Source organism: Protomyctophum bolini (assembly GCF_963924005.1).
Source record: "Protomyctophum bolini genome assembly, chromosome: 22".
Taxonomy (NCBI): Eukaryota; Metazoa; Chordata; class Actinopteri; order Myctophiformes; family Myctophidae; genus Protomyctophum; species Protomyctophum bolini.
The window spans coordinates 10,596,622-10,609,963 of NC_137883.1; the positions used below are offsets into that span (position 1 = coordinate 10,596,622).

At 44.5% G+C, this 13,342-nt stretch overlaps 1 protein-coding gene across 1 annotated transcript; it reads right to left on the minus strand.

Annotated features, from left to right (window-relative positions):
* Window positions 1-454: 454 nt before the first annotated feature.
* Window positions 455-8,918, minus strand: sowahb (sosondowah ankyrin repeat domain family member B). The gene is made up of 6 exons (XM_080755354.1): window positions 7,019-8,918; window positions 6,151-6,330; window positions 4,506-4,697; window positions 3,288-3,550; window positions 2,992-3,179; window positions 455-1,151 (listed from the first exon to the last, which is right to left on the minus strand). Exons 1-6 carry the CDS (start codon window positions 8,850-8,852, stop codon window positions 686-688), a joined length of 3,123 nt encoding a protein of 1,040 aa, XP_080611480.1. The 5' UTR covers window positions 8,853-8,918; the 3' UTR covers window positions 455-685.
* Window positions 8,919-13,342: the final 4,424 nt, after the last annotated feature.

The following is a 13,342-nucleotide window of genomic DNA, read 5'->3' on the forward strand; positions in this document are numbered from 1 at the left end:
CTTTCAGTAATGCAGAAGAACAGCCCAATTCCCAGACGACTGGCTGCCCTACAGCGGCTTGTCATTGGGTCATACAGTACATCAGGCAAGACAGGTTTGACAGCCAGTTGGTCAGGAAACCAATCTGCCAGTCAAGTGAGTCCCATCAGATGTCAGTCAGCAATCCAGCTCACCACCAGCCAGTCCGCCAGTCTCTAAAGTCAAGCTGCCAGCTAGCCAACTAAATGAGAAGTCAGCTGAGCAGTCAGTGAGAAAGTCAGTCGGCCATTGAGTCGGTGAGCCATTATGTACTTGGGTGTGCATCGTGCCACATACTGTATCAAAAAAGGTTCCGATCTTAATCCCAAACCACACCGGTAGTAGGGACTCCTTGGGACTAAACTGCTTTAAGGTCAACCACACCAATGAGTTGCATTGGTGTGGTTGACCTTAAAACGGTTTTGTCCCATGGAGTCCCTACTGCCGGTGTGGTTTGGGCTTTAGAGCTCACAATGATCATTAAGTCCCGGATGACAATGCCAAGTCAGATACTAAAGCATAGAAACCACATCATCTGAAAATAAAATAAACTATTAGTTTCTCTGTTGAGTCTCATGACTTTTTTTTTTACAGTCACCATGATTGCGCTGCAATGCATTGTCAGCTTGCAGATTGGCTAAAAATATAAATCAGGCTTTATGCCTATTCAGACAAAGGTGTCCGACTGTTGTCCAGGGAACAGAAGCAGCGATTTATGCTTCAGAAACGCAGCGATAGATGACGACCTCTTAACTCTTGCCACCGCAGGACTTGAAACGCCTGCCTCCCTGTTGCGATGGTCCTTCTCCCACATGTGTGGCGAGTGGTGACCCTCCCCTCCACTTCCTCCTCCCTCACTCCTCCTGACACCTCCTCCTCTTCGTCCTCGTCCTTCACAGGCCCACTCAGGAGCACTCAGGAGCTTGAGCATGTCTATGGCCCGGGGCTGATCCAGATACTGCCAGGGCCTCTTACCAGAGGTGTCCCTCAGTCCCACGCTGGCGTTGAACTTTTGGACCAGAAGGCGCACCATTTTCTTGTGTCCGTGGATGGCGGCGAGGTGGAGGGGTGTGTACCCACATGCAGACCTGGCATCGACATCCAGCGTCAAACCAGCTTTACTGACACCGTACCTAGAGCAAGAGATCAAGGACGACAGGATTGATCTTTGGTCTTTTTTTAATTAATTGCGAACGCAGTGAGCACTTACTATGAGACCTAGCAGATCATGTCTGTCTGTCTGTCTGTCTGTGTGTCTGTCCCGCTATCCAAATATGGAGTGTGTTGCATCAGCAATCACTCAGCTCCATATATGGGCACAAAAGGGGCACCATATAAGGAGTCCCCAAAGCAGCTATACGTCCAAAACCCAAATATGTACGAGCTGCGTTCGCTTCCCGCGTTTGCGCGTCTTACTCGTTATTGAATCCCTTCTTCATTCAGCAGTGGCTCAGGAGGTAGAGCAGCTGCTTGGATATCAGGAGCTACCCGGGTTGATCCACCCAGCTCTTCTTGGCTTGTGTTGACATGTCCTTGAGCAAGATATTGAACCACTAACTGTTCCCAGTGAGCAGGTTGATACATTGCATGGTTTCCTCCACTGTTACTTTGTAAATGGGTGAATGCAATGGACGTTGTAATGTGCGTTGGATAAAGGTACTATCGCACCATTTACCAAACATGCATACATTCAAAATAAACACAATTCAAAGCCTCAGTAGTATTTAGTCTACATTTCAAGGCACCTTTGCTTTATCTAACCACTTAAGCCCTATTCTAATACTCCAAAGTGTTTAAGAAATAATACATTCAAGTAAGCACCACTAGTGCCAATATCTAATGGAAACGCATGACCTCAAGTATAATATAACAGTGTTTCCTTAATGACATTTATGATGATTATAAAACAAAGACCATGAAAACGACATTGTTACTAAGAGCCGGCGCTGGCCATTGCTATGCCTATGTTACAGGTAGGTTAAAGAGGGTGGATCATCTGTTCAGATTACTGTTGTCATCATAGACATATAAAGGCAGACGCCTCTTCTGGCTCTGTTGTGCGTGTCAAAATTTAAGGCACCGTTTTCCCAAGATTCCTTGCGAAGCATAGCGGAAGTAATGGAAGTCCCGGAAAAGACACACTGTGATTGGCCAGTAGTCAGTTGAGTGACAGCGAGAGACATGGAGGAGTGGCATGAGTGACGTCACCTGGGCAGTGACGCAGCGTGCCTTCAGCTGTTCCCTATCATGGCACTTCCGCTTGACATCCTGCCTTCAATGGAGTCACGTCGCCCCAATGAACTGCAGCAGCCAATGAGTCAGCTATATTTTTAAATATCTATGGTTGTCATGAGATACCTGCAGTCCTGCACACCTCTCAGCCAATCACAAATGCACGGTTGGGTCTAACTGTGGTGGAACTGACAGTACACTGCACAACTATTTCCTGTGTTTGCGATGTGTTTTTTTTTTTACAGCTTTATCATATTGTAGATCTCCAACGTTTTTTAGGAGACTCAGTTTTCAGTGTGTTGAAGTATTAGCAGCAGTATTTCTAATTCCAACGCATATTGAGTAGTAGTCGTGTCATCCGTAGTAGCAGTATAAGTTATAGTAGTAGTTAGCACCATTATTAGTTGTTGTAGTAGTAGTACGTTTGGTAGAGGTTAAAGTAACCAGAGTAGTAACTGTAGTAGTAGTACTTGTAGAGGTAATAGTAGCAGCAGTCATAATGTAGTAGTATTACTTGTAGTAGAGCAGTAGAGTACCGTAGTAGAAGTAGCAGCAGTATTAATAGTAGTACATGAAGTAACAGCAGTAATTGTACTTGTCGTAGTAGTAGTTATATCTGTTTGCCTCAGCCGGTCAATAATTGTGTTAAGCCCTATCCTAACTTTAAAATAAAGTCAAACAGTTACATAAAGTGTGCCTGGGACTTGACTTTGGTGTGTGTGTATGTGCGTACAGTATTACCATAAGGTATTGAGGACACGGTGGTCTCCGTGTTTGGCGATCCAGTGCAGGACAGTGTATCCTGAGATGAAGTCTCGTCTGTTGAGAAGGGAAGGGTCTTCTCTGAACAGAGAGTAGATGTCTGTCCAAGACCCCGCCGCACCTTTCACCAGCCAGTCATGTTCCTTACGGTCCAGAGGAACCAACGACTGGAAACACACATTCAAAAATAGCGAAGATTTTAATTTACAAGCTCAGTGCGATGTACTGTGAGCTATTTTAGCTATAGTCAAGTAAATAATTGTGACAGGACTAACCTCTCGATTGAAGTCTAAGGAACAAGGAGAGGTGGTAGTGATGGCCGCAATGGCGGTAGCGGGGAGTCCCTTCTTTCCTCCCACTACCGCTTCATGGCATCCGTCCTCCTCTTCCTCTGCCTCTGCCAGGTCCCTGGCAGAGGCAGAGCTGTGGCAGCGAGGGGGAGTGGAGCAGGACTCCAGGGACGAGTTAGAGAAATGGTGGCTCATGCTGAGGGAGGATGAGATGAGGGTGAGACGATCCTGGCGGGACGTTTTCGCTCCTGAAACATAAAGACCTTTGTTGAGTATTCAGTTCTGATTGGTCAGTTAAAGCAGTGGTTCTCGCAGTGGTCCTGTAGAGGGTTCCAGGGGATCTGTTCCTCAGCAAAATGAGGAACAGTTTAAACACTATTTTATGAAAGATGTTGACAAAACTTGACAAAGGCTGCAGACTTTGGGAGTCCGCGGCCAAATACATAACAATTTGGGGGGTGACGTGAAAATGTTTGAGAACCACTGAATTATGGAATTATCTGGTCTGCCATTTCTGAATAATGGACCTGATATTCTGCCTCCGTTTACAGTACATTGGCTGTTCATGCAAATGGTAATAAATACTTAAATCAATATTGTGTTTCTGTCACGAGTTAGTGCTATGGAAATGGTAACCTATCCTCCTTGGTGTGTCTAATTTAGGGAATGCCCTGTCTGTTTGTACAAAGGAATTATTGCTGTGGAAACGGCAGTCGTCCGCAGCTCTGTGCCTGGGTGTGAGTGTGGACTATCCAGTTGCAAACCACAGTTTTAGGATTCTGTTGCAAGAGGCTGCAAGTCGTTGCATTGTGAATCTTTACAGTGTTTCAACAACAGGTTTTCAGTCAGTCAGTAAAGAACTTTGACTGACTATTTTAGAAGGACCCCAGAGTCTATACAGTATCGCTGCTGTCGGGCAGAAACCTCTCCATATTCTAACTTTTTGGGGTTTTTTTCTCCAAAATGAATGCTCTGCTTGATCATACTACAGCGCTGCGTCACACAAAAGCATGAAAAGTAGCCGATCTGCAAGCTTGAATCTGCTGATTTAGTCATTTTTGGAATTTGAATCCTGAAAAGTAACAGTTTTGGATATATGAGGTTTCCACCCGACAGAGACGATATATATATTTTTTTTAACGTTTTGTAAAGGTGTTTTTTTTTCTCCACATGTGACTTAAAAGGTGGTGAAACCTCCTTCACCTTTCCTTCCCCGCGGCCGCCTCTCTTCTTCCTCTGGTCCGGACAAGGAGTCGTCGAGGCCAGCGCCGAGACTGCGACACATCCTGCTTCTCAGTCGGCTGCTGATACGCCTGGCGACCACCGGACGCTTTCGCACCGTCAGAGAGGAGGTGGAACCCTCACTGGACTCCTCCTGGCTGTCATGGAGATGACCTGTGGAAATGTGGTTATGAGTGTGTTGAAATGTAGACACCAAAAGGAGTGGTCAAGGTCAAGGGTTAAATGCATCTGCGTGACGTGTGCAGCTTCGTTTGTAGGTTTCCATGGAGCCAAGGACCCTGGCACATGCTCACTCCATGTGTACATTAGATGTTGATAACATAGGAGTAGGTCCTAGATGCACAGGATCTTCAAGCACCTTAAACAGAATGTTGTGTACATGTTGATTTTCTAATTATTATTGGGTCTCTCTCTCTCTGAGGAGATGCAACAATAAAGACCACCTTGAACAAGAGTGAAAGCTGGAGATACAGAGAGCGCAAGAGGTAGACGGAGGCGGAGAGAGGGAGAGAAGATAAAGGCTGATAGAGCAAGCAATACTTTCTTACATAGAAATAAAGCTCAAAACAGAGTGAAAGAGAAGACAAAAGAAGAAAAACAAATAGAGAGACGGACAGAAGGAGAGCAGAAATTGAGACTATCACTTAACCAGTGATTCTCAACCCTTTTAATCAAGGCCCCCCATATGATATGCATTAGGTCACAGGCCCCCATTTGATACGAATCTTTTTTTTATCTCTCAGACCACAATCTAAAATGTTCTATTGTTGACACGATAAAAAATGAACTGCTGTTAGGGAGCTATAAAAACCTATTGTTGACACGATTTGGTTTGATTTAGTGTGATAATAAACTGTGAAACTGATCGAAGTAGACACTGTTGTTATGTCCTCTACTTGTACCTGTAATAATTGACTGTCTGGGTCTGGGACTCCTTTTGCTCCTATACTACATTTCCCTCCGTCCCTCTTTAGCTGAAGCTGTGGAACTCAGCATTAGGCTATATAAACAAAACTGACAGCAAGCTTATCATGGTTATATCATGCAATAAAGCCAAGTACCACCACAATAACTGATGTTAAAATACAGGAGTGTAGACCTGCCTCATCCTATTCATCTATTAACACAGGAGGAAAATGTAATTTATACCTTTTTTTATTTTTTCAATTCCCAAGCCAATTTAGCTGCTGCTCTGATGAAACTGTCTAATTAGCACAACTGATAATATTTCTAATGTGATTAATCCATCCTCAAATCTTCTATTAACGGCTAGGTGTGCTGTCATGCTCATTTATTTCAGCACAACTGGAGAGCCTATTTCAACCAATTGCTTGGTTAGAAGAACTAATATAGAATTAATATAAATATTTCATTCTACCTTTGTCTTTTTATGGCGACTCCTCTGAGTACCACCAGAGGGGGGGCTCAGGTACCACTAGTGGTACTAGTACCAGTGGTTGGGAACCTCTGCCCTAAAGGACCCCTGGGGGCCCCGGCCCCAGACCTTATGCTGAGAACCACTGTCTTAATACATCACTTGACCAATGAGTTACTTAAATGCCAAACCAGTGATACAGGGAGGGACCGGTTCCAATTAATTCCATACCTGTGGAGTGCTGCCATGACGCTACGCTGGCAGGAGCATCTTCATTGTCCAGGAGATGGCCGGTGGAATGATGCCACGGCGCCGTTATTTTCCTCTCAGAGCGGTGCATCAGAGACAGAAGTCTGCTCTCCTCGGCTCGCTGTTGTACTGGCTGGACTTTGGTCTCAGCTGCAGCTTCACCTAGGATTGATTGATTACTTTATTAGTCAAAAATGTAAACGGCACAGAGGTGCAAACAATGTCCAGGGGACTGGTTTCCATTGTGGTCCTCTATTCAATTCGTCAACACAGCATAGAATATTAACACATTTGATACACATCAACAAATACTAGCTATATCAAGGTAATTTAATATCCATCTCCACTTGTAGTTTTCAGACGGATGCTTTTTCAGGCCCGTTTTGAATGAAGCCAGTGATCACATTAATGGATGATTTCAGGGCATTGTCCCATCTGTGTGCTACATTTACTATATTACCATATTACCAGAACAAGTTCAATGTTTACAAAAATAAATGTAAAATGGACTTGTTTGTCCAACTATTGGTCACTACATCTGTGATCATTGGTCTAGGACACTCTTCCAGAATTGGGATTAGCATCAGATCCAAGGATCTGGTATCGGTCAGGTGGTCACATCTCTGCATGGGTCTACGTCTATAATTAATTTCTATTTAGCTTTTGTTTGTTTTAATTATTTTACTTTTCCTCAGTGTGCTTATGGCTGCGAAGGGAACTCTGGGATGTGTAGTATTAAAACACTCTTGATAAGACAAAGTTAATTATAAATGTAACATGCATAATAAATGCATAAATACATGACAAATGGAGGTGAACTGCCCATTCTCTAAAACCACGAAGTAGCTACCTTCATCGATGTTTAGTGATCCATCACTGTTGCTCCACTCTGATGCTCTAGCAGAGCCAGACTGGGGCCAGTCACTAGTGGGGTACTCTGCTGGAGAGACGCACATGGGACTGCTGTGGCTGGAAGACATCCCCTCTCCTGGTCCGAGCCCCCTTGGCCCAGATGTCCCTGGGTCTGGATCAAGACCCGTGCCTGGCCTTGCTTCTGGATTTAACTGTTGTTCTGGAGTAGGCCCAACTTGTGTCAACTTTGTAGGGTCACACTGGGAGCTGGGGTGGTTAAGGTGAGCGCTTAGATGGCGTTGACTATGAGGTCCGATGCAATGGGCTCTATCCAGCGATGAGAGCATGTCGTTTTCGGCTTCTAAGGGCAGGCTGCGTCTAAGTGGGTTCGAGTCCACTGGAGCCGATGCGAGCTGCATCCCCGAGCCAGCAACCTGCCCAAACCCTGAGCTCCACCCTGTGGTTTGGGTTGACACGCATTCCCCTCCTGAGCCCTCGATGTGAATGGCTGGAATGTTGTGCAGCTGGGAGCCCAGGGTGCTACAGTTTCTCTCAGAACTCAGAAAGGAAGCAGCGCCCAGCGATGATGAAGGAGCAGGGGAGTTGGAGATGCATGGCGAGGAAGAGGAGATGGCTCCGTTTATGTGTTCAAGAGGAACGTTCATTGGCCATGCACCTCTTTCAACCGCTTCTGAACATGGCCTCCTTGGGATCTCCAATTCTTCTTCCTCCTGTTCATCATCATCATCATCATAAGAGACGGCCGTTTTGTAGCTTTGTCTCTGCCTGGCACGCCGAGTTATTTGGAGCTGGTCGCTGTGATGAAGAAGAGGCACACCTGCTGTTTGTTGTCGTTCAGCTTCAATAAACTTCAGACATGCTTCTCTCCTTTTCTCTGTGTTCTGCTGGGTGGTTTCTCCATGCCTTTCCTGAGCTTTTGTGGGAGGTAGGTGAGGAGGGCAGGACGCCTGATCTCTCTGGGTGTCAATCTGTCCTCTAGGCTGTCCCAATTTATCACCCACGTCAGCAGCAGACTGGTCTCTAGCACTCTGGTCAAGTAAACCAATAGTAATATGTTCCGTTTTGTCAAAACCATGACTATTATTGTTCCCTGGTGGAGAGGTGGGCTTGGTGCTGCTATAATATGGGACCAGCTGCTCTGAGACTGTGCTGCTGACCAGGGGCACTTGTTGCTGCTGTGGTGCGTCCTCAGTGCTGTCATGTGGGTAGGAGGGGTGGAGAGACTGGAGAGGAGACATCCCCAAATTAAGATTAGTCTCCCCCGTGTTATTGTTGTTGTTTACGACGATCCCGGCCGAAGGAAGGATTTCGTCGATTTTCCCCATGGTTTCGGTGAGGTGGACAGCTCCCGTTGTCTCCCTCGGCGGGGGCGGTTTCTCCCCGCGACCGTGCCGTGACGACGTTCTCTCCGGGTTTCGGTTCACATCGCGCGGGGAGCGGTCCCTCCGCCCAGCGGCGGTCTGCGTCTGGTCGCTCTTTCTCCCGGCATGGTGCTGCTTCTTGGAAGGCTCACTGGAAGAGACCACCACCCGGGGAGCCTGGTGAGGCGAGGTTATGGGAGGGACCCCGCCACTGCCGCCGGTGGTGGTGCATCTAAACTTCTTCCTCAGCGCAACATACCTCACCCCGTCCTCTTGTCGGACGGTGGCGACGGAGTTGACGAACTGTTTGAAGAGTTCTCTGTGGTGCGCCTGGTTGTCGTTGTCCCGCAGGAAGGCGGCGAAGTGAGCCAACAGCTCGGCGTTCCTCACATTGCCGCCGTTGCTCTGGAGAAAGTACAGAACCGCGTCCTGCGTGAACTCTGTGGCCATTATTAGTAATTTATTCCGGAGTTCCTATGCTCTTCTTTTCGCCCAAGTTACAAAGCAAAGGTCGCTGCTCTGTGGACTGGTTTCATGATTCATGTCAGTCAGTGTGTGTGTGGAAACATAACTCCACCCACACTGACAGTACTCCACCCCCCACCTCAGTATATGAGATTTAATTCTGCATGGTTGCACCTGCAGGCTGCCTGCATACCTGGAGTGCCTGCATGCCATTCCTCCATTACTGCCTGACTCAGTAAAATGCAATAGGCCTAGCCGCCTAGGACCTGCATGGTGTAAAAGTGGTACTTTTTGGTAGAATAAATGTTAAATAACTTTATTCTAGAGTGTTTGTTAAAACGTGTTTCTTTAAAGTCAATTCCTTCTGTCAGATATTATACTAAGATCCCCTGACCTCCCTGTCTCTCCAGTGCTTTTGTTAAACAGAAATGTAATTATTCCCCCCAATCTAATTCAGTTTCGTTAGGGTGTGTTTGATCATGTATTCTAATGCAAATTAGTCACGGTCCAGTGTATGCTTTATTATGGATGCGCGAGAATAAGGACAGGACAGAAAAGACGGATAAGGCAATGAATTAGCCTACAACAAGCACAATTGCGCACAAAGTCACTATTACGCACTAGTAATTTGAGCAAACTATAAAACAAAAATACGTACTGCAACTGAACAAACACAAAAATATAGGCTAGAGCAGTTAATAGAAAAAATATTTAGCACCTTAATCATGGGCTGTAATTTTGTAAACTTTATTCATGACTAATGTATGCTAGTTTTGTCTAGTACACCAGTTATCCTTAATTTCAATTAAGGAACCCAAGTTTTATATTAGGCCACAGTGCCACACAATGGACCCCGTGTGGTACTGTTGGTCCAAAACAATAGGCTAACCTCCAAGGAAGCCAGGAGGACCCCACAGTGAGAACCTGGGGTTCAGGTTCCCATTACACATAACTCACTGGATATAAAAATGGCACAGCATTAAACCTCTGAATGCATTTCCCCCACAGTTGTGAAGTTTTGTTCCTCGAGTTAAAGTCCAAGTAGGTTCTTCGTATAGCAGTGTTCAGGTGCCATGTTGCAACTCCTTGCAACTGTCATTGGGAATAATGTTTGCAAGTAGTTGCAAGACCCTATGGTGTAGTTAGGACTTTAGGCCCAAACCACAACAATGATTCACCACGCAACATGCAACTAAATGTAGTTGCATTGGTGTGACATGCCTTAAAATGGTTTTGTAGCAAGAAGTTGCGACTAGTGATGGTTTGGGCCTTAGGATACTTGTCAAACTAATAACACTGATGATTCTAAGTATGGTCAACAACTTGGCATGTCCCCAAACTACACAGGCCTACTTTCAATTCAAGAGGAATCCTATACTTTGCCATGAACAGAGTAATGAGTAAATTGTTAATTAAAATACATTTTAATACACATAACATAAACATTTACATAAGAAAATACAGCCATTAATAATATAAAAAGTTAAAATGTTCAGGTTCGAGTGTTCATGCTGCAGGCCTGGATGTTAGCCTCCTTTTCACCAGTGTCACAGCCATATGGATCCCTTGTGGAGTGATGATTCTGTGCCTGTTGGTCTTAGACAGCCGGGAAGCCTCCAGGGCCACCACTTGAAGCAGAAACCTTTTTGGACAGCCACATTGGCCTGCCAGGGAGACTCTTCCAGTCCCATCAGAACCGCCCTGTAGAAGAGACATTTCACATAATGTGTTGTAAATGTACAATGATAAATACACTTGTTTTATAGTGGGATTCAAATTAGTTCATATACCACACAACAAAATACCCCATAAAAACAAAGCATCTACAATGCAATGTGTTGTGATGCAATTCATATAGATTTTAAATACGCTTTCAAATCTTTGCTGAAGAATGGCACTACCGAGTACTGACCTCTTTTATAGCTCTGTAGATGAAGGTGGAGTGAGCCCTTGCTCTCATTTTCTTTGGTTGTTTCATTTTCCTTGTTCCTCTAACAGGGGCCTTCATCACTCTATCGTTTGTAAATGCAGGAGGATTGAAACAAACTGGTGCAACAGACGTGGCTCATTCAAATGCAGCTGGAGAAGAAGAAAGTGGTGAGAGAATAAAACAAGTTCCATTTAAAACAGATTTGTGCAGTTAGGCTGGATTGCTTTCACCTGCACGGCCCACACTGATTCGTTGGGGTTCACATTCAAACCAGCAAACCTGAGCATGATTGGACGGTGGATGAGATGTTTTTATCTGGGTTTTTTATTGCTCTACTTGACCAAAAAGGCCTTCAGGATTGAGTCAACCCATGGATCGGCCCTGAATGGGAATTATGTGTTTGAGTGTGAAGGAAGCTGTCAATATTTCTGCCTTTTACTTTCAGAACAGTGGCTGTTATTATTATGAATTATTGAGAGATAGTCACAACATCAATTTCAGTAAATAAACTGTATCTGTGTTAACTGTGAATAAGCAGCACACAATCATCTGTGCTTCGAGCAAACAACATAATATCACTCTTTGCTTGGCCACTGATGATGAGCACAGAGCATAGCCAATCTTCATTGGTAAGAGGAATGGCTGGAAGAAATGAGAGCTGGTGTGCTCATCCAAACAAAATGTTTGGTACAGGGTAGAGAAATTAAGAAATATCCAGACACTGAAAGTCAAAGATAAGCTCCCAATATTTGATTAAGGATGCCTGATGCAGGATGGCTCAGTCCATATGACTCTAATGTCTATAATGACATCTGTAAGGGAACCATAGATTAACTACTGCCAGCCTGTAGATTAAAGAGTGATGGGGAGCTTGTCGATCCCTGTCCTGAGCTGACCACCAGCTCCACAGCGACTCTTACAGGTCATTAGCTGCACCTGCAAGACACACTGCAGCAGCCTGCCCAATGCAAAAAGCATGACTTTAGTAGTAGTGTGAAAGATCAGGGTGAGCAAATTAATCTCAGCTTGCATGTGATGATGACAATGTACATAGAGCTGGATGCCAGCCTCTAAAAAATAAAATAAAATACCGGTAGATAAAAAAGATTCTCCCAATACATGTAGGCCTATTGTGATTTGTCTCTTTACACATACACACAAACTAAACAAAAATAAAATTACTGGAAAAATGTCAATGGGGGTTCTCTCGAACTTGACTGAACCACCTGGAAATTTATTTTCTCTTTACTAAAGCGTTGGAGATGGGAGAGGCGCAACTGAACAAACACTATGATAACGAAATATAGGCTAGAACAGTTAAAAGAAAAACGTTATTTTAACCAAAATATCACAGCAACTTAATCATGGGCTGTAATTTTGTAACATTTATTCATGACTAATGTATGCTAGTTTTGTCCTCTAGACTAGTCTACACAACACCAGTTTATCCTTAATTTCAAGGAACCACAGTTTTATATTAGGTTTAGGCCACATGGACCCCATGTGATACTGTTGGTCCAAAACTTGCAATATCCAAGGAACCCAGGAGGACCCCACAGTGAGAACCATTGGGGTTCAGGTTCCCATTACACATAACTGTATATAAAAATAAAAACGTTGTTGCACAGCATTAAACCTCTGATGAATGCATTTCCCCCACACTGCACAGCTGTGTAGTTTTGTTCCTTGAGTTAAAGTCCATGTAGGTTCTTTGTATAGCAGTGGTGCCATGTTGCACCACAAGCATCCCATTATAGGACTGACATTTCTCTGCTTGACCCAATACATGCATGTGTTGAATCACTAATCTGATACAAATATGCACTTTTCCTACTCAATTCCGTTCTCCAGTGACCAGGTCTCATAATATTCTGTTCATAATCCATTCTGTATAATACTTGATACATACTGCCTGGTGTAATGTCGTTCTCTGCTTCACCACGCAACTCCTTGCAACATGCAACTAAATTTAGTTGCATTGGTGGGACATACCTTCAAACGGTTTTGTTGCAAGGAGTTGCGACTAGTTGCAATTAGTGTGGTTTGGGCCTTAGGATACTTGTCAAACAACTAAAACACTGATGATTCTACAGTATGGTCAACAACTTGGCATGTCCCCAAACTACATACTTTCAGTTCAGCGTTTAAGAGCCTAGCTACTTTGCCATGAAAGGAGACGGAGTAATGAGTAAATTGTTAATTAAAATACATTTTAATACACATAACAAACATTTACATAAGAAAATACATCTTTAATAATAAAAAAAGTTTAAGTGTTCAGGTTGGAGTGTTCATGCTGCAGGCCTGGATGTTAGCCTCCGTTTCACCAGTGTCACAGCCACCATGAATCCCTTGTGGAGTGATGATTCTGTGCCTTTTGGTCTTAGACGACCGGGAAGCCTCAGACCCACCACTTGAAGCAGAATCCTTTTTGGACAGCCACATTGGCCTGCCAGGGAGACTCTTCCAGTCGCATCAGAAAAGCCCTGTAGAAGAGACATTTCACATAATGTGTTGAAAATGATACAATGATAAATACACTTAT